This window comes from Chiroxiphia lanceolata, chromosome Z (genome assembly GCF_009829145.1).
Source record: "Chiroxiphia lanceolata isolate bChiLan1 chromosome Z, bChiLan1.pri, whole genome shotgun sequence".
Taxonomy (NCBI): Eukaryota; Metazoa; Chordata; class Aves; order Passeriformes; family Pipridae; genus Chiroxiphia; species Chiroxiphia lanceolata.
Window position 1 is genome coordinate 64,008,217 of NC_045671.1, and position 27,676 is coordinate 64,035,892.

Genomic DNA, 27,676 nt, shown 5'->3' on the forward strand with positions numbered 1-27,676 from the left:
TAAGAAATCAAGCAGAAAAATCTTACAGAAGAAAATCTTACATCTGCAAGATGGATGAGCAAGTTGCTGCTAACAGGAGTTGAATCTGGGAAAGTACGTGAACAGCAACAAAAAAGGACTTTACAAGTATATAAACAGTAAAAAGAAAACAAAGGAAAATATGTGTCTGCTGCTTAATGGAGCACAGGAACTGGTGATAAATGGTACAGAAAAGTCAGTGCCTTCCTAGAGCTCAGTCTTTACTAATAAGTTTGGCCTTCACAAAACCAAGCCCTCTGAGAACAGAGCGAAAGTATGGAAAAAAGAGTAATTACCCTCTGTGGAGGAGAACTAGCTTGGGAAAAAGTTAAACATACTTGAAATGCATAGGTCCATGGGGCCTGAAGAGATGCACCCAAAAGTGCTGAGGGTGACTGTCAGTCATGGCAAAGCCACTCTTGATTATCTAGGAGAAAGCAAAGATCACTTCTGTCTTCAAGAAGGGTAAGTAGGAAGTGTGGGCAACTCCAGGGTACTGAACCTCAGTCTCTAGAAAAGTGCTGGAAGAAAGTCTTTCTGGAACAAATTTTTAAATTCATGAAGGACAAGAAGGTTTTGGGAGTAGTCAGCATGGATTTACAAGGCGAAAACACATTTGTCCAACCTAGTAGTTTTTACAATGAGGTCACTATTTGGGCACATAAAGGAGGGAGCAGCTGATGTTCTTTACCTTGCCTCTAGTGAAGCTGCTGTATCCCTCCCCTCACAGAAAGCTGACAAAGTACAGGTTAGAAAAGTGGACAATGACAAGGACTGAAAATGGGCTGAGCTGGGCCCAAAGGGTTACTACCAGTGGCATGAAGTCCAATTGGAAGCAAGTCAGGAGCTGTGTACCTCAAGGTTCAATACTGGGGCCAACACAGTTTAATCTTTCCATTGATGACCTGGATGATGGATCAGAGTACACCCTCAAGAAGTTTGCAAATGGCACAAAGCTGGGAGGAGAGGCTGATACACCAGATGGGTGTGCTGCTGTTCAGAGGAGCCTAAGGAGGTTGGAAAAATAGGCAGAGAGAAATCCCAGACAGAACTCTCAACAAGGGTAAATGCACAGTCCTGCTTCTGGGGAAAAACGATAAAGGCACCAGCACTTTCTGGCAGCTGCATGGCTGGAGAGAAGCTTTGTTGAGGAGGACCTTTGGGTTCTGGCAGATCAAGCTGACCACAGTTGATCAATACGCCCTCAGGGTGAAAAAGGCCAACAGTGTCCTGGGCTGCATCAGGAAGAACACTAGCAGCTGGTCAAAGGAGGTGATCCTTCTCTCTACTCAGAGGTGTGCTGCACTTGGGTGTACTGGTGAGGCTGCACTTGGGAGTTCTAGGTCCAGTTCTGGGCTCCTCAGCAGAAGAAAGACATGAATTTAATTGAACTGTGTCCAGTGCAGGGCCACAAAGATTATCTGTAGGATAAAGCAATAGTCAAAATAGCTTTCAAAGTCAAAAAAATAGTCAAATAGTAAAAAAAAGCTTTCAAAAAGGTTATAATTTTTTTGTATGATCTCTGCAGCTGCTTGACATAAGATTCTTTGTCAAAGCAGAAATCCAGTTTTGTTGTCCCATGCTACACGCCCCATAAAGTGGGTTCGGTGAACTACAGTGGTACTAGTGTATGTCTAAAGATCCCACCTATTGGAGAAATTTTCCCAGACCTTTAGGACAGTTTTGGCTAAGGATTGAATACAGTGAACTGATGAAAAGAACCGAGCTTTTTTTTTTTCTCTGTTTCTCTGTTTTGGCCTACACACTCTGAAATACTTCCGATGACAAAAATCAATAGTTTAATGCTCCCACTTATTCCATATAAAATCAGCCAGATTTTAAATTCAGAAATCTCACTGGAAGTCTATGACAGTTAGAGCCTGACTCTGTTTCCTTATATTTATGAAACCCAACATTATGATACCGATACAACAAACATAGCTTTTGTAAATCAGCCCTATAAAATCTCCCATAACGAAAAGCCTCCTCAAAAAACCCCAAATTGCATTGTCACCAGCATTCATGTTGAGAATGAAAAGATTTTAAAATTTTATTTAAAGAGGAACTCTTAAGACACATTTTAAATGGAATGAAAAGAAGTTTTGTGTGCATTAACAGCCGAGGCCTTATAGTAGGAGACATGCTAGGATAAGCTGGGGCTGATAACAGGAGAGATTAACAAGGAAATCCTTCATTTTAGCTGAAGGCTACATTTCATGCGATGATTTTTGCATCTTCAATATATATATCATTGCTTGCTTTACTGTAAAACTTCTCAGCTCCTGTCCAAGCAGCTGAATGTTTAGAAAGACATCCTCAATGTCCTGCAGGAGGCATGAACCATGCCGAACTAAAACTTTATCACAACCCTGGTGGCAAATGTCCCCATGAGTGAATAACCCCTTTTTCTTTGAGTCAAGAAGTTCTTGGGTTTTTTTCTCCTTTTCTACTGTTGTTTTTTCAGAAGACAGCTAAATTACTGTATCTTCTTTTTCTTTTTTAGTTTTTTGACATCTTTTGCCATGCCTTGGGACATTTACAAATGTTTGTGATCTCTGCAGCAAAAATATATGCTGTTAGTTAACTGCTACTCAACCAGCTCAAGTTACAACACAACCTGAATACTAAAATAAGTACTGGTTTTTAATCAAAAATTTTGGCTATAGATGTGAAAAGAAAGGTAGTCATGGAATGCAACTAATTTTAAAGCATATAAATTCTAAACAGATGTATTGTTTTAATGCCCAAAAGTTCACTGGCACTTTTCCCAAAGATTTGATGTCACTCATCACGTGGTTTGGAAATGTATCTGCTTCTGAGTGCTACAAGCTTCATGATTTAGGGATTTGTCTGTTAGAGGACTGAGTTCTTTCTGTTAAGGCTGACTGCAGCTGATACTGTAAAAACCACAATCACCATTATTTCACCATGCTAATGTTGACAGTATACATTTATTGGTAAACTATCATGTTTCTCAGTTCAGCTGAACACCAGCTTCTTACAAGAAAAGGTGTTTCTTTCCATATTCAGATGAGTGATTTGTCTTTCAAAGATAATCTGTTCATTGTCATCCCTTTTCCCTTCCAACTATTAACTGTCTTTGTTTATTCCCTTCTTGATTATCTGACTCCAGATGTCTCAGCAACCTTCGTTTTGTTTCTAATGAGTCAAAGTGCTGCTGGTTCACATTATGAGAATGAAATACAAGTTTCCACTGCATATTTTCAAGCATATGAAAGGGCACAGCCTCCCTGGAGCTCCTCAGACATGTGACTCAATGTGAGATGGAAAGAAAAAAAAATCATGTGTCAGCATTGGCTGTAAAGCCTGTTTCACTCCTATTCCACTGTGTTACTGAGATGCTCTGAGAGTTTATCAGGTCTTTTCTAATCTCTGACTTTCCTGCAAGGGGTTTTTTCTGCTCAGTCATACAAAATAGTCACTGAACAGGTATCATATTCCAAGGATTCTAAGCATGACTCAGAAGATTTTCCAAGTGAATCAAAACTTCTAAAGAGGGACACATGTGAAACATCACGAAGATCCATTTGCACATAGAGGAACCAATTACCAGTTGGTAAATCAACTGCTGGAGGGCACCTTGTGTTAGTCTTCAGGGAAAATTGAACAACTTAGACCTTAGCTTTTGTGGTTTTTCTCTACTCAAAAACAATTCTCATAGTTTAAATGAGTAATTGAAAGATGTGGGGTCTCATACAAACAGTGCCAAACATAGAAAATTATTTGATATTTCCACTGCCTTTATGCTGCACATGTAAGTTTTGTGGCACAGTAACAAGAATTTTTACAGTAAGAGTTGTTCATCCCTGTGACACAGAGCCTGTGAATGACCATCAGGCTGCAGAGCCCTTCTCTGGGGATCCTTTTGTTAATGTAAGTTCTAGCATAACAACAGTCACCTGGTATCTCTCAGTGCGCTGCTTAGGCACACGGAAGGTACATTAACTGTCAATGGAAAAGTGAAGTTTGTTGCTTCAAGACAGCTTATGCAGTCCTGTCCATAAGATTTGTGTTCCAGACCCTTCACCAGCCCTTCTCTGGACACACTCCAGCACCTCAATGTGCTTCTTGTAGTGAGGGGCCCAGAACTGAACACAGCATTCAAGGTGGGGCCTTGCCAAGTACAGGGGGAAGATCACTGCCCTGGTCCTGCTGCCCACACCATTATGATAAAAAGGGTCACACATGGCTTTTATCCACACAATGGGTTTTTAACCATGTATTTTTTACATACATATTTGACTTTCCTCCAAAAATTACCTATAAAAGACAGGAGAAGCTTATTTAAAAGCAACTAATGAGTTTTCCCTCTCCTAAGGTTTCTGATTTTGCTCTATTTACATACTCTATGTGAATCTGGAAGGCCAAAATTCTATTTGAAAGATGGCCAAACTTAAAGGCAGTGTTGGTGCTTCTGGCTGAAGCAAAGACCTTGTCCTTGACTTAAACTTTCCAGAAGTTCCCTTAGAAACATGCTAAGGCATGTGGCAATCTAGCCACTCCATAGTCAAATCAAATTGAGACTGTACTTTAAACAGGACAAAATTATTTTAATTTCATACCTCTATGATTATAGTTCATTCTGATGATTGTTACTATTTGTCTGGGGAGCTGAAGATCCCCCTGAAATACGTCTCTCCCTTGGCTAGATTCTGAATAAAACAGGCCCCCAAAGTACCAGTGTTGTCCTCAAAAGACTGACCTTAAGGATGAAAATACTTTGTGGGAGTAGGGACTACCATGAATTTTCTACTATATTTCTGAGGTTAAATAACAACTTTAATTTGGCAAAATAAACAAAAAAGTAGTCATTGATAAAACTTATACTTGTGAATCTAATTTTGCTTGGGTTCCAAACAATGAACTAGCAAGGTCATTATGATATGTAAATTCTACTCCCACACATATTCAGCTTTGCAGCCTATGACACAAAGTCTGTTTTATAAGGTTTCAAATAAGGAGCTATTCTCCTTTTTCATCAGGGAAAGGAACGTACACGACTGAAGAATGCGAAGTACTCAGTTCACACAAACCCACTTTCCAAGGCAAATCATGTGCAAGGCATCACATTTCTCACACTCTTGATTTGGGCAGAAGCTCAGCCCCAGTATGCCATAGAATTAAGACACTGGAGACATCAGGCCTGCTGTGAAGGTATCTAAAGAGAAGAGGTCACCAGCTCAGTTAGGATAGAAGCAGACTTGCTGATTCTCTAAGAGACTAATTTAAGTACTGTCCCACAGTATATGCAATCATAATGTGCTAGAGAGCTAAATTCCTCAAGAACAAGGGACATAGCAGCTACTGGACAGACCACTTCAGTTGCCACATTGGACACCACTTCTTGCAGGTGCTCTGTACTTCTTTCTTCCTCCCAAAACAGTATCAGTGAGCAGTGATCCTGAAACCTTTCAGTTTTTGCAAACCCAGCTAACTCCCCATGAGCTTTCCCTCAACCATTCCTGCTACCACTGAAGTTCTTTCTTTTTTTTTTTTTCTTTCAAATTTCTGGAGCATGGAGAATGGAAGAAGAAAGCTACTGAGACCTATTTTTCTACGACTTAGAGAAATTAGCCCTTAATGATTACCATAATACAGAAAATACGGCATATGAGGCATCAGACTTCTAATATACATTCTCCAGGTGAGGCAACAGTCCTTCATGCCAGGAGTGCCAAATTCTTCTCATGGAAGAGCAAAGAATGTGCAAAATAATTTGCACTTACTTTCTACTGCAAATACTTTCTATTATTATCAGAACTAGAGGGAAGAATTAATGAAGGGTTAATTCACATGTCTGAGCTGGAAGTGGAGATATACATACCTCAAACGGCGCATCCAACAACAGGTCAAGAGGATACACTAAGCAAGGCACCTGGAAAAGATAGCTTTGGGAGCAATGACCTGTCTGCCAACAATGATTGGGCTTGAGGATTGCCTAGACTACTCCTAAACTTCAGTCCCTATTCTTGTATAAGTAGAATACCTAAACTACTCAGGGCACTTTAGATATCAGACAAAAATAGGGAATCAAATTGCTCCAAAGTATAATCAGTCTGCAAGAAAGTAATGCAATGCTATGAAGACCAGATAGGCAGCTTCTAGTAAACTGCATCACTCACCATCCAGATGAGGTCAAGGCAATTTTCATCAATCTTCTGTGATGATACTCTTGAAGGATGCTAAGTTTGTGGGCTGGTTCATCCGCTAGCTTAGTTTACTTAGAAGCATCAGTTAGATCCTGAACCACAGGAACTGGAAAAATGGGAGAGGAGGAAGGTCTGACAAATAATTTAGGAGTAAAGTATCTATCTGATATTTTCCAGGAACTTAGTGGTTAATTCAAAGCTCTTGGCAAGCACATCCATGCTGAAGGAGCGATCAAGAAAGGGCAGTAACAGGGAAAAGAAGATAAGCGTTACAAAACAAAATTGTTCTATAGCCCAAAACCAGAAATAGTGTGGCAGGTGTAAGGATTGTTTGGATTTTACATCAGTCTTCAGGTGGTAGCCTACAGTTATATGTGTCCATCATTGGATGACTGAATGACCACTCTTCCTGCCAGCAATCTTCCTGCTCCCTTTGGCCCCTGGCAAAGCTTTGCCTTAAAAAAAGAAAGAAACAAACCATCTAAAGAGATTATACATTTTTTTTATTGAAGGGCAAGTGTGCATGAAGCAACTGCAGTTCCTGGATAGTGCAATTGCAGTGGCTGGGAAAAAATGAAGAAAAAGTATATGCAGCAAGTGCCAGCAAATGCCACTTTGTGCACACCACAAACACCTCCTCATACTTTGTAACAGCAGTGAGACAGGGATAACTGTAAGAAAAAGTGAATGATGCCACTCTCCTTGCATTTCTACAGGCTGTATTGTGAAGAGGCCTTTGCTCAGAAAAAGTAGTTGAGCAGAGCCTATTCACCAGTCAGCTGCTCTCCTGCCCCTGCAGAAAAGTGACCTAAGTGGTAATTTTTATTACTGGATAGAGATTCAGAAAAATTCTACCTCAATACTAGTAAGAAACCATTGAAAAATATGAATCATACCTGCAAGGGCCCTCCAGAGTCTTGCTCTGGTTTTGCAGATGCATTGTTGCAACATATTGGGTTCCTCTTTTGGAAGCAGCATCACACACATGCTCTGTGCAAAAAGCTCTGAAGCCGATAGCTATCAAAATTTACTAGTCAAACATGGACCAGCCAGTGTATTTCTAAAGATACAGTAACTTTTCAGCTGCAATCCTAGCTTTAAACATTTTAAAAGTGTGTTTTCATTTTGATAAGCCATAATTAGGCTATTTTACTACAGTAACTTAATAACCCTTTAGATCCTCCTCTACAAAAAGTCTCATAACTTAAAAGTGATTTTGTACTTCCTTTAATGTCAAATTCCAGCTTCTTACACTACTTAACCAGTTATTAACCAATTTAGCTCTTGTTCCTCAGGTAGCCTGGCAGTGTTGAAATTAGAATTAGGAGTCACAGGATAATTAGAGCTGGCATAGATTTTGGGAGGTTTGCAGCCCAGCATGCTACTTTATATAGCCATCGGATCAGATTGCTCAGGGCTTTATTCTGCCTGGTCTTGAAAACCTTGAAGGATGAAGATGACACTGTGAGATCCTGGATCCAAATCTCACTGAATTATTGATATGGGTCAGAATCATCTCACTCTCTGTGTGTGTGTGTGTGTGTGTGTGTGTGTAAGGACTGGGCCTAGACCTGCAGGTACATGTGGTGATGTTCTCCGACCTGTGTTATGCTGGAGGTCAGATGAGAATAAACACCATAATCCCCTGTGGCCTTAAATATCTGTGTATTTTTCCCAGTGACTCTTACAACGGAAAAAAAACCCATTTCATTCACTAGAAAATCCAAACAAGACAGAATTAGTTAAGAAAGCTGCTTGCTTTCTTAACTCCTTTTTTGACACTGTCCAAAGTCATACGATGAAAGCTGACGATTACAGTTCAAAAGAACCTGCATGTGTCTTAAGGATCTACTGTTTTCAACTTCAAAATATTTCTTCAGACTGTTTACCAAAAAAGCATAGAGCTGAAAAAAGTAGAGAGTGGGAAGAAAAGGTACTTGGAGGCTATAAAATATTTAGGTTGTCTACATGAGCCTGCGAAATATAAGCCTTGAATATTGCTAAATTTTGAGACTGCTAGGTGCCTGGAAAAGCAATTACTATCTACTGAAGAAAAAGAGTTTACCCTAAAGCCAAATTAACCTCAAGCACACTACAAAAATGCATGTTTGGGACTAATATGGATACCTTCACCAGTGTGGCCTGAGCAGGCATATAGACTCTCCTCTGTTCTGTTCCTGCATTTCCACGCACTGAGGGCTGAGACAGGTCTGCATGTGGTTACATGTAGAACTTGTTTCCAGAGTTGTCAGTCTCTTACGTGCCTTAAATCCACTTAAAATGGATAACAGAAATTGAGAATAATGGAAATGTCTGCAATCCTCTACAGACTGTGAGGCCATTTTACAAGGACAGTCTTTAAAGTTTTGCTATACAAAGAAGTAATCCTGATACTCAGCACCTGGTTTTGTCACCTGCACACAATTCTTGACAGTTCTATTCCCATATGAGGGTCCCTTGTTTCCTGCCAGGCAGCTCAGTATTAGTAGGAGAGCGGATGAGAGAAGAGGCTTTTTACCATGAAATGAATAGACCAGAATGACTGGAGGAAGAGAGGAAATAGCACCAGACAACAGGATGTAGAGCGATCGGGAAGAGGCCAGAGGCCATAGAGTCAGTGTAGGCACTGAGAGGGTTAATACAACATCTATAACATTTATAACTCAACTGCACTTATGGTCTTTTTTTTAAACCACAGTGGAACAATACCACCACAAAATAGAACATCCCCCCCACCTGGCCATCCCTATTCTGAAATTATTTTTGTTGAAACTAGCTCTTCAGTGAAAACTGTGCTTAATCACAATTCTTGAAAACTCTTTTTAGATAGTTTGCATGAGATATGTCAAATGAAAGAGGAAAAGTTTATTAGGATTAAGCTGAGAAAGGTGTATTCACTGTTTCTGTGATCAACTCTTATTAATCCAGTCTGGGTCTCTTCACCAAACTCATTTGCCAATGGAGAAGTCAGCCCAAATACCATCCACTAGACATACATTTTTTTCAGAACAATTATCTGCAGACTAGAAAGATTCAAATTAATCTCTTGAAGTTACAGCCACTCAATGCTTTAAAACTGTTGCACTATTAGTAAGGACACATATAAGCATGTTTTCTGAGTATATCATCTTCCAAGATCTACTTTTCAACGAAAATAGAGGTTTGCATTAGTACTCTGCCTCTGAACTCTCAGAGGCTGCTGCAGAATATGCAGGAACAAACAGTACCCAACACAACAACAAAAGTTGTCTCTCTGATCAATTGTGAAATACAAAGCATGTAACAATACACATGCCTAGTGACTACATTGCATTCAATAGCTTTATAAGCAGTACTCAGATAGGCTGGTAGATAGTATCATCTCCATTTTACAAATAGGTGATTGATCTGCAAATAAATCAGAAAGATGCTCTTGAAGGAAAAGGTTACTTACCCCAGGAGCAGATCCAAGCTTCCCATTGACTGTTTTGAATGCCTAACTAGGGACTTGCTGACAGAAGAGGTACCCAGAAGAACAAATTCAACACAGCATATATGTTTCTGAATTGCAAGATCTGCCAAGCACTTTTACCAATAGTTTCATATGAAAACCAGTGAATCGAAAAGATAAAGAAAAGTGTGCAGGGGGTCAGCACAGTATCTGCAAAAAAGGCTCAAGAGGAGGGGAGAGAGGAATACAGGTACAAGTGCCGCTCTATGGAATAATGTCCCAAAGGTATCTAGAAAATCTCTTTATGGGACTGTCCAGTCATTTTGGTCTGCAATATGAACATAGCACAGTCCAACACTCCATGAAGGCTCAAGCAGAGTTTTCCCCTTCATTTGGGTCAATTCAGAGTGAGACAAAGATGTTTATGGACATCAAGGTTTCCTGTTTTGACTTGTATCAGAGTCAAGTCCCATTCTAGAGACCACAGGTCTTTACCCTTCTTCAGTTTCTTCAGGTTTGATTTAATCAACAACAGCAGAAGCTGCTGGGAGGAAAAAACCTGTAGATTGAGAGTATTTACTGATTCCATTCTTAGGCTTACAATAGGTAAGCCATCATGATAAAAGTTCCTCCAGAAGTATCTTACTACAAATAAAATGGGGGAGCATGTACAGCTGAAAACTTGTGTGTTACAGATTGTTTGTTCAGTAACCCATCAGCATGCCTGTGTGCTACCTGCTCCCCATATTTGCTGACATACCACACTTCCTGCATATGCAAACCACAAGAAAACAGAGCAATATTGGAATACTCCAAGGTGGAAAGTTGGTATAAAAGCCTGCAGAAATGCCAGTGGAAGCAAAATCACATATTTCTCTGCATCTTCAACCCACATTAAATTTCAAAAATCATTCATCCTGATGAAACATAAACCAACAAATGCTTGAGAAATCAAACTCACTTTTCACTACACAAAATATATGATACTGCTTCTTCTGAAATCCTCCTTCTTGCTGTGTTGTCAAAGTCCAAATTAAAAAATACAGTTACTGCATTCTTCTACCTATCAGTGTAGAACTGGTAGGAACTGGGAAACAAACCACAAGTTTGTCCAGACAAAGGACAGGAATTTCAAAGGGCAGGAATTACTGACAGACACATCATCTGCCAACTAGCCACAGGCTCTATCTGTATATAAACTGCAAAATATTGGGCTGAACTAACCCAAACATATTATTTTCTTGTTTGGTACCAGTCTGGGCCAAGCAGTAATATACAACATCTCACAGCAAGTTCACATCTTACAGCAAGCTCCCAGCTTTTCCACTTCAAAGCAGTAAATTAGGACCCACTAATTAAAACTGCTAAAAATCATGTAAGTACATCGACATCTCTAAGGTATCTCTCTTTTTCTTTTTGTAATTTTTTTTTTCCATGCAGCCACAGCTTTAGTTTTGCTTTCCATCCACTGTAAATACTGTATCCATTCTGGATCTGTCTAAGTGGACAGGCAAAGTGCAAAGCCATGCAAATTTGATTAGCTTACAAGAAGGTATTAATGCAATGCTGACGACCCTCACTGATTAACTCCAGAGGCTCACCAGAGACAAATATTTAAGACTAACAAACTCCATCCTATCTAGCAGCCACAGTTAACATTTCATAAATTTCACATTATTTCTGAACCCTCCTCCTCCCCACCTGCTGTTTAATGACTTGAGTGTCCCTAAAAATGAAGGTGGGAAGAGAACATGCTTAGCACACAGAATGAAAGGCAGTTTATGCTTTAGGACATTTTCCTCGCACTTACTTACTCTTGTAGGAAATATGTTCTCATTGTTGATTTGCATCTCAATCCAGTCCATGAGAAGATTCATATATTGGGGTGCTGGCAATGCTGTGGGCTTCTTGTACTTCAAGTCATCCTGCCACCGGTACTCGTACTTAGGGCCTCCAGACATCACTGGGCAGGTCTTCTCTGTGCAGAACTCACAGATAGTTCCATAAATGAGGTTGATCCTATTGAAGAAGTCAACCACATGAACAGCCACCCAGTCATTTTGGTCTTCTCCACTGGGTAACTGCACGGCTGCTTTCAAGTCCAGGCCTGAGTTGAGAGACGCCTGCGCTCGTTTGTGAAGTTCAAACCTCTGGGTTCCAGGCTCAAACTTGCGTTTTGGACGGAAAGTCTTATCTTTATTAAAGACTTGCTTGAGTGCTACGGACATGTCTGCTAATCTTCTGCTCTGCAGCAGCTGGCAGAAAAGCACGTCCGAGATTTAATGCAGGTATCTGAAAAGAGTTGCTCCCTATCACAGGTCCTCCAGGCCCTGCTCTTTTTCCCAGAGAAGCTCGTATCAACTTTGGAGCAATCTATTAGCTCTTCCTCTTGAAAGCCTCCTCAAAAGGCTTCACGTCCCTAAAGATATAGAAACAACACACATCAGTGGTAAGCTAAAGTCTGATCCTGACAGTTTGTTACTGTTTTACCATAATTTTCTAGTAATTATAATCTGAAAATATGTAACAAGGTAGCCTTAAAAACTGGCCAACCACTAACTTGATGATGAATTCAAAGCAAAAAAAAGGTGCCTCTTTTTTTGAAGTATTATGGAATTAACTTCTCTGTTCTTTTTAAATATCTACCCAAATAGAGGCTCTCAAGTTATAAAGTTGGTATTTCAACAAACCTCATATAATCTCCTGATTTTAAAACTAACCTTTTCATTTTGCTGCATTTTTACAGAGATCATATAGCATATAAAATGTGTGTATAAGTTTAGTAGACAAAATACTATGTGACAATTTAGAAGGTTTATCTAACTGCTCCTGAAGTGACCAGTGGTGCCTCAAACATTTGCCATAGCTCTAGTGCTCTTCTCTGTAGGGAAACAAAATCCCCAGGCAAAACTTCTCCTTATTTGTTCTCCATTTTAAATTACTGAGCAATTTGCTTTTGCAAATGTCATGGAACCTAGTTAGAGTGAAAACTACAGTATTGCACAGAAATAACTCCTGTTTCCCACAGAATTGCATGGAGATTGTTACTCTTCTTGACCCACCTTCAGAAATTCAGTAGTGGACTCAGTGTTCTATTGAATTGTAAAGAATTATTAGAAAGCAATTGTAAAGCTGCCACTTTTTTTCTATAGCCCTATTCATCTTCTCTACAGGGGAATACTTGGCATTGTTGTTCTTACAAAAAGAAGAGCTTAGACTTTGTGTTGTTCCATCTAACCTACTCTGGTAACAAAGAATGGTTTTAATAGTGAGACAGGCTGCATTAGAGCCTTGTTTACTCTTATACTTGAAAAAGAGTATATCATCACTAAATGTAGGCAATTAGTAGGTGATAGGGTAGATAGGTGTTGTCTCAGTTAGACTTTTGTTTTAGTACTGAAGATTTTATGAATAAAGACAGAGAACAAACATTTTATTCTGTGCATTATTTAAATTTGCACAGAAATACCAAAATCGTATCCTATCAGCAGCTGATGAATTCTTATGAGATTTTGTTTGTGCCATTGATTCATTTAAGAGAAATCATATCCATGAAAATTTTACTAGGCTGTGTGTGCCTAGCACTAAATTCTTCTGAAAACAGTTGCTCAAAGTTTTGCCGAGGGGCAAAAAGGAAGAGAAAAAGATGCTTCTTTTTTCTTAATCACCACAAGAAAGCAACACCTTCCTAAGCAAGAAGAAATTTGGTGTGCTACACCCTGTGCCCTCACAATAGCATGCAAATGCCATAAAAAATCCTCTCCCAAATAGTGGAAAGATTAGCTTTCAGCCAATTTGTCAGCAAGCAGCAGTTACATAAAATCAGCAGAGAAGTGCTTTTTTTAACTTCTGCTGATGGGCATGATGAAAGGATGCTCCAGTTGTGACTTTATAAACAGTCATTCTCTCTGAGCCAGCAAAATACAAGCAGTTCGGGAATGAACTCCAGGGAGATTACTGTCATATCTGACACACCCGTTCAGTAATGTTCAAAAACAGAGATCCTGCATGATCAAATCCAGAGATCCTGAAATCTGACAAAGGTCACGGAAAGAAGACTTTAAAGAAAACTAGCCTTGGAACAGTTAAGTGTTGGCAGAAAATGAAGGTACTTTTAAACAGTCAACAGTCAACTTTGCCCTGCAGTTTGTTGTTTGTTGCTAAGACCCATAACCTCCAGCTCTCAAATACTCTGCAGCAGACAGCTGCTTACTTAAAAGCCTTTCAAAGAATAGGCAAGTACTGCTGCATAGACCGAGCTTGTGGCTGACACACTTGGAGATGCTGTGGAGCCACTGTCCCAATTTGTGGTAATAAGGAGGTTAACTTCAGAGTTTCACAGCTCAAGTAACTACTTGTTTTCCCATTTTAATATACCTGGTGTTCTTATGTGGCTACTTTGACCTTTCTCACCTGTGACTATTCACCAGAACATGCAAGGAGTTTTTATTTACAACAGTAAGCTGAGCACCGAATAAGACTCATCTTCAAAAGAGACATTTTAAAGCACAGTAGTGTGGTGGTTTGGGCTAGGCCTTCCTTGGTGACCAGTTTGTAGCCAAGGAAGGGTCCAGATTTACCCAGTATTCCCTACGATTTTTACGTAAGCCAGATTATAAGAAGAAAGGAGGAGAGGCCTTCGCTCTCTTTTTCCTTCCGGCGGCTTGGAGGTGCAGGTTCCCTGCTGTTGAGTCTGCCAGGTTGGGGAGCGAGGCCTGGTAAGGCCTTGTCGACCTTGGGAGGCGGAGGTTGCCGGCGATCGTACCGGAGCGACTCTCGGTTGTCCCAAGGAGGGTGGTGGGATATATTTTCTTTGCTAACTCTTAGTTACTAGATCTTGGGCTACTGATTGGGATATATATATATATATATATATATATATATATATATATATATATATATATATATATTTTATTTTGGTTTTGTTACCTTTCCCTTCCCCCTTCCCCTTCCCTTGTGAAATTCTATATATTTTTAAATTGTATATATATTTCAATTGTAACATAAGTGTAAATATATTTATATATATATCACTTTAGCTGTCTCTCTCGTTTTGGGTTTTCTTAGTTGGTTGGTTTTTTTTTTCTCCCTCTTCTCCCTGAGGTTTGGGGGGGGGGGGGCTTCTGGTGGTAAGGTTTGGAGACTTGGCAGGGAGCCAGCTTCAAACCATATCAAGTAGTCACTGGTGTTGAACTTTTTCCAAGAAAAACAGAACATATAATATTTTATAAACTATTTTCTACTGAATATGCAAACATAATTAATCATATTAAATACATACTGTTTCCCACTACTCTTCATACATTCGGTAAGTCTGCATAAGACCAATTAAAACAGAGAAAATGCAAACAAAACATTCAGCAAACAACTTATTATCTCAAGTCTTCTGTGTACCAGGAGTTACATGTTGAAATTGTCTGTGGAAGCAAACACATATCCCAGTCAAATTCATCTCAAACACTCATCCAAAAGATTACTCTACTGTGTAGCCAGGTGAAACCGTTCTTTAACTCACCAAGGCAAAATCAGGGCAAAGAATTTCCTATACATTTCCTGTCTGGAGAGTTTTCTTTTCAGCATCTTGCAGTAAAAGCTAAGAGGTTTCCTCTTTCATCTTTCTGTAACTTTACACAGTACAAAAATACATTCTATCTTTGCAAAGCTTGCTTGTAGAAGTCAAAGTCACCGCTTAGCTTCTCTTAGAGAGATAGCTCTCTCAAAATGTGACTGAGGGCTCTGCAATGCCAGGGGATGGACAGACTTGCTTTCTCATGCATTTTCATGTGCAAGAATGAAAATTGAAAAGCGTATGACCTGAATTTCACAAAAATACTGCACTGAATCAGCCCTCTGAAATATCTTTTCAGAAGAAAGCATCCTGCTTCTTGATGGTATTTGCTGTCCAATTAACCCTTCTTTTCACTCAAATGCTAACAGAAATGAATAAAGAAATAAACAAGAATTTAGGTTTTCCTGAAGAAGTTAAAACCAGCATCACCATTACTTACTTCCCTAGACTGAAGAAGCTTTCACTTGACCCACAGGAGACAAATGAACAGGCCCACCTAATTTTCAGAAAAGATTAAACACACAGACTTTAGCTTTCTATTCTTCAGAGGCTGACACTAATAGGAAAGCTCTAGCTAAAATCTGTGGGCTCTAAGAGCATCTTTACTGCTTAGGCAACAAAGAAGTAGGAGATAATGGTAGGATGGTCACTCCTCTGCTTAGGACTGAATCACTAATCCATGGCAGGAACTCATTCACCATTAGACTTCTGACATATTGTTGTACTGTTTGAATCAACAATCAATGATAAGAGGTTTGTTATTCCACCCCAAATCGTATACTGTCAATTAAAACTTTGTACTGGAGGACAAAGACGTGAATGAGAATTGCTCCCAGTTTCATTATCTCAGTTGGTGTCTGGAGATGTACTTCAGAGCTGAAACACTGTGAACAATACTGGGGTATTGGTTAGACTGGATCACAACTCCTTGAAATCTGTGGCATAGTAGAAGCCACCCTCATTCCACATAAAATTAAATTTGACTATTGCTAACAGATACTTTGCAGCTTACTGTTGTATCATAGTAATGTCAGCAGGACTGCTCCTGAATACTTGCATCAAAAGTGATAGAAACTGCTTCTGTTTTTTTATTACAGATCCTAACTATACAATGGGGCATAAGGAATGACACTGTCACTCACGATATTTGGCTTAATGGTATACAGAGACAGTGTTCTGCATGCTCTTCTGAACTAGACGCTTAATATATGACTGTCCTGATAGGGGCAGCTCAGAGAGGTAACTCCTTCCAATCATTCAGTTTCTTTTCTTTCTTTTCAGAGCAATGTATTTCTGAAAGCTTGTGACAGTCATCAACATCTTTTCCTGTAATACAATTGGGTGAATTTCCTTACTAGCAGAGCCATGAATGAGAATTGTAAGCACAGATTAGGAGATGCTTAGAACAGAGAATCAGACCTCACAAGCTCCATCCATGGCATCAGCACCACAGTGATCAACACTGTCCCCAGCCTTAAGCACATACAGAAACAGCAATTCAGTCTAAATATCAGATATACATCTGGAAATAATAAACCAGTCCTGTCCATGTAGATTCCACTAAAAAAAAATCCACAGCAAACCACACACTGTGATTGCCATCATGTCTGAGTCAAATACCTGCGTTAAAAGCATACTATATCATTTTGTAATATATTTTCTATTTGATAATGGGTAACAACAGTGCTAAATGACACACTGTTTAGAGACACATACCTTTCATCACAGCAGTCTAGCGAGCAATATACAAGCTTTAGGTATCTGCTGGGAAGGTAGTTGATATAATTCCTGTTTTATTAACCCAGAAAGTGAGGAAACATGACTTCTCCAGAACCAAACATAGAGTGAACTGTCTATCCAGCAGGACACTATGAAAACTCACTCTGCATCAGCTGATGTTTACATTTTTCTTTCCAAAATCTAAGTCGCCATTCCTCTTTCTTTCAGGAGTGATGCTGGTTGAGAGGTAATTTCCTTTTCTCTAAAGCTCCTGGGATTACTTTAACTAAGAACCACAAAACAATATAGCATCATCATATTTTCCACGAACATGTTAGGCAACGTTAGGTAGAACGACTGCATTTTTGTGCCCCAGTGCTTTATTTGCAACAATTTAATTTCACTTCTTTCAACAAAGTTCCTGGTTCCCTTTTATACAGACTATAAAATGAAGCCACTCTTTCCTTTTAGGAAAACTGGTTATACAAAACAATTAGAAGTGACTTCAACAGAGGTCATTTCTATGATGAAACTGTTTGACAACAGCAGAATCAGTTACAACTATTCAAATCTTAAGATGATAAGTGCTATTTTTTTAATGTAACGGAAGCATGTTTTTTAAAATGGGGAATAACTGTTTGCGTTTTAACAGAGAATTGACCTCTCAATCAGTATCATTCCAGTGCCTTTTACAAGCATTAAATCCAATTACATCTCATCTGAAGTTCTGTAACAGTACACTGATCACCATGAAGATACTGAAAGTACCCTGGTACTTCTTCACTAGAAGTTTATACTATTACAGCATTCAAGGCAATCTAGTCAGTAACATGGACTTACTGTAGCATACAGTTTAAGGTGAACTGAAATAGGTATCTCTCAGAACTACAGTAAAGAAGCTGCAAAAAATACATGACTTAGAGTACGCTGAAGTTTAGCCTCTGCTCCCCCGTCATCCAGGAATTTAAGGTCTTTGTTCTTATAGACTGGTAGCTGATAGTCATGCAAGGGTACATATGACCACATTTTTTTTCCTGAAAACTCAGTCCAGCTTCCCCTTCTCCCCTTTCATGTTCCTACCTTCTTGTGATTTCCCCTGTGATACCTAGCCCAGGCACCTATATATCCCCCTGCAGTGAGCTATATGAGACTCAGATGTAAACCACAATAACTAAACAAATCACCAATTTTTCATCCCAATCAACTTCTTTGATCCCATGTTTGGCCACAGAGAACAGGGAAAAGGACAACACAAGGAAAGGTCTGTGTTGAAGGCAGAGAGTGAGACAGATGGAATAAAACCCCATGGGAGTGGTTATTTAGCCATGGCCACTTAAGTGAATCACAGTGTTTGCCATGATAATTTAAGACCTCCCAAACCTTTAAAGCACATGGGAAACTCCTTTTAGCTCAAGTAACTACAGAGGTTGAAGTCTGACAGGGTAACTGATCACAGTGAAGCATGGAGTTCTGACAGTCCCCTTCAATCCTGTTTTTTTATTACACACTCAGGTTTTTCCAGTTCTCTTCCTGGTTCACAGGCTTTTACTGCTCTGAGCTGTAGCTAGCACACGTGCAAGCACAGTCACTAAACCACATTCTCTCTAAGTACACAAACAGCCTCTGCCTTCAATTATCAAGCTCCTGTGACCTGCTACATCCTTCCACCACCGCCAAAGCAAAGGCTTTTTGACTTGCATGTGCCTTGTCTCCTCAGCTGCTGTTACAGTCATAGCTCTTGTATACATGCAGCTGACCACACTGGTGGATTGGGTGGATCAGCTTAATGCAGCATGAGTAGCAACAGAACCACCTCACTAACCCTGCCACTGCCCAAATCTCTCAGTCTCTATAGATGGAGACCTCACCACAACAGCAGATGGTTGATAACGCTTTTGCAGTATGAACACTGAAGCATTTGCTGCAACAGAGAACCGCTATCCTTCATTCCTTTAAAAACAGTACACAAAGGACAGGTGAAATTAAACTGTGGTTACTCTTCAAAAATCAATTTGTTCTGTTCAGCTTAATTCCTAAATGTACATTCTGGCTTTTAAAAGCACTGGCACAATTGACTAGACACTGAGAGCATTAAAATAGGATTTCTTGCTCACTCCTACACTATCAAACCTACACCATCATCCACACAATTCCCATTTAAAAGCCTAAAACTAAGTTCACTCACATCTGTAGAAAAAATGCCAGTCAGTTCATATGAATGGTAGGGAATAGCAAAATAAGCACACATAAAAATGTGTTCTTAGACCTCATGTCAGGGCCTCCTGTACAAGGCAATAAAACTGGCTTATCTGCTAGAAGCCAGTAGTTTATGCCCTAGAACTTAAGTGCCGTACTCTGCATGCAGTGGCCAAACTCAGTTTTATTTTTGGTCTAAATTTTAGCTTTAGGAAACCACGTATGTGTTCTGCTTTAAGAAAAGAAGTCTAAATAATATGTTCCATCTCAGTGACATTTCAAATAAAACCACTCATTTTCTTGTCCAATGAAAGCACACAAAAAAACAAAGATACAATGTCAGAGTCAAGTTACAAACACTCTGCTGGCAGAAACAAATAACTAACACTCCATGAAGAAAACAATACTTCCTGCAAGCACAGACATGGAAAACAAGATGCAAAAAGGTCAGCTGACACCCATTCAGTCCCCTTAGCCTTAGTCTGGCCTCTCCCACCAAAGCTCAAGTTAATGTGGGTGGAGGGACAGCAGAGAGGCAGGTTGGTGACACAAAGCCTCAGCAACTGTCCGAAGAAGTTCATGATATCAGAGGTGTTTTCCAAAGCAAAGATCTGCAAGGAGGCTGTGATGGTTTCACTCTAGGCCTTCCTGGAGACCAGCTTGTAACCAGGAAGGAACTAGGAAGGTGATCACGGAAGTATTCCATGCTATTCCTTTACACAACTGGAGGTATAAATAAAGCCAGCAGGAGGGACCTCGCTCTCTTCCTTTCCGGTGAGGTTCGAGAATGGTGGGTCCCTGTCTCGGTCTGGCTTATCTGGAGCTGAGGCCTACAGCGACTGCTGTTATCTGCCATATGTGAGGGGAGAGTGCTGGGCCGTGTCTAGCCATCCTGCTTATTCAAAGGGAAGTGGTGAGATTTTGCTAATTTACCTTCAGTTGGCTGGTTGCTGAGTTTTAGATTGTGTAGACTTGTTTGGTCTTAGTCCCTTTTTGTCCTTTTCCCTTGTCCCTTCCCCTCTCCCCTTTTGGGGAGCTATTTGGGATTTCTATTGTGGTGTATAGTATTCTCCTTGTATATATCTCTCTCATATGAAAAATATATATATATTTTTTGCTATAGCTTTGACTGCTTAGGTCATTTTTTTTTCTTCCCTCTCTGGGAAGCAGGTCCTTGTTGTCGAGTTTCGGGGACTTGGCGGGAAGCCAGCTCGAAACTTGTACAGAGGCTATGACAATTTCAGCTGGTGTGCTGCACCCTTTCTGGCAAACTGATAACTCTCAACATGCGCACAATGATTTTCAGATGCAAAATATTACCCTTAGCTCCCTGTTTCTGAGAAACAAAATTTGTCTAAAATCATGTGGGAGTGCAGCCCCTTGAACTGACTGCAAGTAACTCAAAAGTGATAATTTAATTGTGAATATCTTCCAATTATTTATACCATAAATCTAAAACCTTGTCCTGAAATAGAGCTTCAGCAGATACAGCATCCAATCCATTAACCTTAAAACACAGCTCTGTGTATCAGAAAAGCTAAGTGAATGAAACAACGGAAGAAATCTGTTTCCCGTCGTTTGGATCAAAGCACTCAATATAGCAGATGGGAAGAATGGCAGCAACTACAGCTGATCATGGACATTTTCAAACTCATACCAAGGAGACATAAAGTCAAGGTATTTGTACACATCTTTTGAAGCATGTAAAATATTTCACAGATCTGAGAGATGATGGTTTTGTAAGTCAAGGGCCTGGTGGTAGCCTGCAACTTGGCAAGTGATATGATACTTTAGCAGCATGCAGCCACTCTGAAAGTGATGGTGGGGTCATAAGTGTCTAGTTGTGGGAGCTGTGCTTGCAAAATTCAAAGAAATGAATCATCCATAGTGTTGATTTGTATGTTTGTCTTAACTCGCAGGTCTAAACTGACTTGATGGCAGAAGAGATTTTTCTGTGGAGAACAATTCTGATCACCATCCTGCACCTTTAGCATGTTCAACCTTACCATTTGGCCAAAAAGACCTACTGCTATACACAGGGGGAAAAACAGAGAATCTGATAAATAGAATACCTGGGGCAGGGCAATCATCCACACTTCAGAGCTCTAAATCAGTAGTCTTGAAGGACTCATTGGAGGAAAAAACCTGTTTTCTTTGCCAACTGCGATACCTGAAATATGAAAGCAAGTAAAGGAAGTCAGAAACATGATATATCAAAAAATTAGCATTGGAAAGGACAGTTGAGAGTAGTAACTACCTCCTCCAAGGACTGCCAGCCTCCTCTCCAATTCACTATACAACTGTTGGTGTAAGGAGGATTGTTCACCTGGAGAGAGTTTAGGACAGAAAAAAAAATGTGCTGCCCCTTAATGCAGTTTAGCAGATATTAACTAACCAGAACCATATTGACTGGATAGCTCTGCACAGACCATAAAGTACCAGCACTAGAGGACCAATGTGCTAGCAGTATGTTCTAGAGAAGAGCTGTGGAACTGTCTTATTCCCTCTATACACTGAAAAGTGACCAGTTTATGACTCTGCTTTTCTAGTGAACCAAACTACTTTCAAAGCCTTTTCTGCATAGTGCTTAACCCGTATTGTAATTCAGAAGGCATTTAACACAGTAAACAAAACTAATCACAAACTGATCTGGAAGGAAGGTTTGGGTGTTGTTTTTTTTTAAGTTTGTCCCTGTGGTAAGCACTTTATAGGAAGAAGTACAGTGTTTGATTAGTCTTTAGAGCTTCTGGTTAGAGTAACTCTCATACAGCACTATCTCTGCTTCTAACTACGCACACAAAAGATTTACTGTGACAGATACACAGGACCAAGCTCTCAAAAGGTATGAAAAGAGGAAAACTTCCTTCAGTGAAAGTTAATAATCTCGCTTCTCAAACCAAGTTGCCCACAGCTGTGGTTAGTAAATACCCAATACTACAGAAAAAAAAAGGAACAAAAATCATTATTCATTCAACATATGAAAGTAACCAGCAGGGAGGGTTAAGATGGGTTCTCTTCCCTACAACCACAGCAAGCAGTTTCCTCCGAAGCAAAATGAATGAGAACTTCTTGTACTTATGCAGCCACAGCTGCCAGCACACAGGGAAAGCACAGCTGACAATCTCTGAAAGTCCATTTGAAGGACTCCGCTTTCTACTACAGGGTTCCCCACAGCCTGGCACTGCTCAGTTTAGCTTTAACCAAGAGCCAATTGCTGATTTTTATCAAAAACTGACTAGGTAGCTGGCACAGTTTGAATGTGGGAGTTGTCAGGCTGCTAAACTTCCTCCTACAGAACTAGTTTATGCAGCATGTTTTCCACATCACATCCCCAACAATTTCTGACCAATTAAAAAGGAAACCTAATAGCTTCTTGTTTCTACTTGTACATTTTTTGTGTGTAGCCCATGCTACTCAACAGGAAGGTCTTCACCTATCTCAGGCTTCAAACAGAGCAACACCTTTAAAAACTTTTTCTTGGGGAATAATTAAAATGTCAGTAGGGAAGTTCCTCATGAATGTTTCCTCATGAACCCTTGAAACCTTAAGGCCACTTTACACCACATCTCATCCCATGACTTCACAGAAGAATTTTAGTGGAAACTGCTAAAAGGCAGTCCCAAATCTTGGCACTTGTTAACTAAGTGTAGATGCTGGGGAACATACATTGCAGGACAGACTGTCTTATCAAAGACATGTACAAAGTAACAGGTGGTTACAATGATTACAGCAGTGGAGGGATTCACAGCACCTCCAGTATACCTCTGAACACATACATATCACCTACATACCAGAAAGATTCCTATTCCCTCAAAGTAATATTGCATACAACTCAAACACTCACATGACACTTAAGACATCAGAAGCAGAGGTTGGTTCAGAGTAATTATAGCAAACAAACAAATAAAAAAACCACCAAAAACAACAACAAAAAACCCCAAAGGAACAAAAAACCCCTCAGAATAAAACACCAATAACCACAAAAAAACCCAGCACCTCAAGACTCACCCCGAGAAAGAAATGAAAAAAAAAAACCAAACCAAACCAAACAAACAAACCAACCAACCAAACAAACAAAAAAAAAAACCCAAAAACCAACCAACCAACCAACCAAAAAAAACCCCAAAACCCAGATCACTGAAGAGAGAAAACAGGTGAGTAGGAAAGCCAGCACAATGGTGGAGAAGTCATTGGGGTAAACAGCCCTGTACTGTCTGCACTACCCGCACTTAATCTGAGTCTTCTATCATATTCTTTTAACAGGTCACCCCCAATTTGAGAGTCTGAATATTTGGCACTTTACTGTGCATTAATATTCTGCTGCTGAAACACTGTCTTAAAAGAAAATCAAAGAAGTATTCAAGATACAATATCTGCAGATAATCTGGAGAACCTTATCCAAATCATAATTCATACATTCAAGCTAATTGTATTTAACTGTAGAAAAACAACAATAAAGAATATCCTCTCAAAACATCACTTACTGCTTATTCTTAGAAGATGATGAGCACCTGAGCTTTCTATCCTACCACAGCCTTCCCCTCGCTTCTGTACAGTCTTCCAAATGGGAAGCACTTGGATCAGCACCAGGCTTTTCACCCATTCATCCAGACCACAGCCTAAATGCAGTCTCACATCACAACAGAAAAAAAAGTATATGTTATATTGCTGAATGTCTCTGTGCCCAGGTTCTGTATCTCTTTTCCTCTCCTACTTCCTGCTAGAAACACACATGCTTCAACATGCAAAAAATAATGATGCTGAGATACTTTTTTTCCGCTACATATTTAGTATTTCTATTACACAGCTTTATTATATTTATTCTAACATTTCATTTTATCCATTTGATAGAATCTTTAACAATACTGAGAATGCTGATTAAATTCACACAAATTTTAGCACTTGTAATTTATTCCTAAATTAGCATTAAGCCAAAACAGCCTTAGACCTACTGCCCATTAGGATGCTTTCATCGTTTTGATTGCTTCATATATAAGTGATTAGGAAATTGCATTGCTACCTTGCTATTCTTTATCCCATTTCAATTACATCTTTTGCCACTCAATGCATTCCATACGTTTATGGTTTTGATCCAGTCCCAAATTATTTGAGTATACCCAGCTGTATCACACACAGTATCTGCTATGAGAGAGGCAGATGCCATCAGAATTTTTGAGGCAGCAATCCACAGAATCCAAGAGTACTCCCAAATAATACATCTGTTCTCTGAAAAGAATGCCACACAGATGACTGACTGAGAAGGCTGAATCCCTCTCCTAACACGTCAGGGATTGAAGTCCAAATTTCCTTTAGAAAAATAAGCGAGAACCCAAGCAAGCCAAACAACCAAGCTTCTAAGCAAGCAGTTTTTTGAGGGAGCCACTAACTTGGAGATCACTACTCTGGTTCCTGCAAGACTTGAAACTTCAACTCGAGATATTTCTTTAGGAGCCACCAGTAATATCTAAGGAGTACCAAGGTGCAAAACATTGGAGGTGTATCTGCAGATGTCATTATTACAGCCAATGGGATGGTAATTAATAGACAGTTTCTCCCATATTGCTTCATATGCTACAAACGCATATCTCAGTGATGCTGTAAGATCAGACAAAGATTCCAAAATGCTTCCCTCTTTTTTCTTTCTCTATAATTTATATCCCTTCTATTCCTGTCTTCCTTTCAAAACACCCTCTTCATTTGCCTTGCGCTTTTTTTCCTTTCTCCTCTGCTTCACTCATCCAGAAACTGCACCAGGCTTTGGTTTAACTGTCAGCTAAACATCAGTTCAGAAGGCTGAGAGCAGGCACTAAAGCAAAGACTGCTGGCTACACCCCATTTTGTCTCTATTGAGTTGCTAACCCCAGCTTCAACTATGGAAAACAATCAAGCAAACAAACAAAGATCGTGTAAACCACCTACATTTGCTGTCCTTTATATCACCATGTTCAGATAGGTTCAGTTATTAAATTATTGCATATGTGTGGGAGTACATGCAATTAGAGGATTATTTTCCTTGTGGACTTCCTGTTTTAAGAACAGGACAACATATTACAGGTTATAAAGCCTGTAAGACCAGAACCTATCATGCAATTCTTCACCTGCTTACTCTAAAATAAAAGGACATTAGCTCCATTTAGGCCAGAGCCAGACTGATGTGACACACATGGGAATTCAAGATAAAACACACTTCTTTGTGATTCATTATTTAATACACCTGACTAAACTGGCATGAAAAGTGTGATTTATTAAGTGATATATAAATTTAGAGAACATGGTCACTATAAAGAACTTGATAAAATACAGGAGAAACTTCAAATTCTGAATACACCAGTTATAATTACAATGGAATAATCTACTACTGCCAGAAAATCAGGATTTTCCAAATTCTGCTAAGCATCATCATTCTTCTGTTTCTTTCAGCTCCGAATTCTTTATTGTAAAATGAATATGGACACTGGCACTATATTTTCCAGTAATTACTAAAAGAAAAAAAAAAATTAGTCAAACCAATGGACAAAACTTGCAACACCCTAAATATGTAAAAATAAAGACCTAACTTACAATGCAAGCATACATTCAGATTCAAATATATCTGTTCAATCACTGTATTGAACAGAACCAGTTAAATTAAGCTTGCAGCAGTAAAAGGGTCATGTCAATACATTTCCACAACAGATAACTTTCAGAAATCCATTCACACCTCCCTAATGGGTTAACTGAGATTTACTTTACTATAAACATGTTGCTAAATCTTGTGAATACAATAAAAACTAAGAGTGCTTCCAAAATGGTGTAGGCCCCATGCAAACTGTACTATTCCAGTATAATTTCATGAAGCAGGTTACATCTACGGAGAGGTATGTAGATGCAGTATGTAGCTGTTCTGGTCTACAAAGATACAACAGGTTCCCTTTACGTCTTACGGATTTTATTCAAAGCTCGTGTCTTTGATGTAATCACCAATTTTTCAGGAGACATACCCACGGAGGCAGAATATAACCTTAATTTCTAATACACACATTCAAAACCCCTTAAGCCTAATGACCTAATACCCTGAAAAACTCCTCAGAACAGATGTTACCTGTGGCAGGTTGGACACATAAAACTAAACTGTTGACAGCAGTCTTTCAATATACTGACTCATATTTCACCTGTGTGGCAGAGATACTCTATCTAGGCTGTGAAACTGCATACTCCACACCTGAAATGTGCCTTGCACAAAAGAGATTTCAACATATGGCTGCTAAGTAGTAAGGGGTAACCTTATATGCTCGCTTCTGCTCTGTCCCTTTATCATTAGGACTGTTAAATTAATTGCATGGTTTATTCAGCTATCAGGCAGATGTTACAGAACAGCTTCACTGAAAAAATGCAGGAAACATTACGTCAAGCTTTATGCTTCTTGTCTGCTTAAGACTTCATAATGTTTTGGGTTCTAAGACATTATCAGATGAATTAGGCTAGAGTGCAAATAGTGTGCTGCTGTACTACTGTTCGCAGGAGCATTAAAAGATGAGACTTTGCTGGAACAGATTCCAAAGTGCAGGCAGCAACCCAAAGAAGTGAATTGGTTCAACTGCTTTTTTTAAGTGAATGTATAATGAAATCGACTGAGGAAAGGGGACATCTATGAGGAATACAAGGAAGCAGCTCACTGATCCAGGCCTCAGTATCCTGGAAATCTAAACCAACTCCTGCTGTTATTCTACTGTCTACTTTGAGTTGAAACACTAACATAAACACAGAAAAGATCTTCAGGAATAAACTTTGAATATAAAGACAAATTCTCATTTTAGCTACAGTTGCCCTAAGCAGAGAATAGGAACTGAAGCATGCTTTGTTTTCCCAAGATGGAGGTAAAAAGAAGCACAGAATAGCACAAAACCATCCCATGAAGACAAATTTACAATCAATTTAACACCTTCTTAAAGTAATGCAATGTCTTTTTGTAGGTAAACATGTTCTTACTTGTTAGAATTTCAAGTTAATTTTCTACATCAGTTTTCGCAGACTGAGTATCAGTCTTCTCTACTATCATACCCATACAGGTTCTCCCATGTTTACAGATCTGAAAAAAGTATCTGCTAGCAGTGTTGTAGGTTCGTTCGGAGGAACACTGCGACAGTGACTCTATGGAACATTGTAGTATACAAAATGTTACAAAATAGTAACAGTCCCTTTTACCTGTTTTTGTTGAAGGAAAAAAAAACATTTCCGGAAATACTTTACCTGTCAACCATGAGATGCAATGGGATGTTAAGGACCTCCTAACTATGAAGTTTTAAGAAACGGTTCTTAAAGATGATTTAATATTTCAGAATTGCTTGCAATTGCTCCTTTCTATAGTATTCTACTAAACCAGCCCACTAATGGTAATTCAGTCTTCTTTCTACCTAGTGTAAGAGATAAGAGAGTAGTCTACAGGGTAAACAAAGATTTGGCCTTCCAACATGAAAAATCATGTCAAAAATATATTTTCAGTGGATCTAACTTTTTGTGGGCTTCCCATCAAGGGCTTTTGAAAAAAAAAATCTTGGAATTTAAGAGTCTAAGACACATTTGAAAAAATATCTT

The 27,676-nt window shown here is 39.3% G+C and overlaps 1 protein-coding gene and 1 long non-coding RNA gene across 10 annotated transcripts in view; both read right to left on the reverse strand.

The window, feature by feature from the left end:
- LOC116781168 overlaps positions 1 to 27,676 on the reverse strand; it is an 844,439-nt gene that overhangs the window by 387,848 nt on the left and 428,915 nt on the right. The window lies entirely within an intron of this gene.
- Positions 1 to 27,676, reverse strand: part of MOB3B (MOB kinase activator 3B) — a 91,378-nt gene that overhangs the window by 38,732 nt on the left and 24,970 nt on the right. For 5 of the 9 annotated variants that reach the window (XR_004354788.1, XR_004354784.1, XR_004354785.1 and 2 more), the window contains exons 3-4: positions 21,175 to 21,272; positions 11,433 to 12,037 (exon numbers count right to left, since the gene is read on the reverse strand). Coding sequence is in view for 2 of the 9 variants with exons in the window: in XM_032676801.1 (XP_032532692.1) it covers positions 11,433 to 11,846 (414 nt within the window). In the remaining 7 variants the exon portion in view is untranslated. Of the gene's footprint in view, positions 1 to 6,161; positions 6,295 to 11,428; positions 12,038 to 21,174; positions 21,273 to 27,676 lie in introns of all 9 variants that reach the window. The other 4 variants (XR_004354791.1, XR_004354790.1, XM_032676802.1 and 1 more) reach the window with 4 other exon arrangements.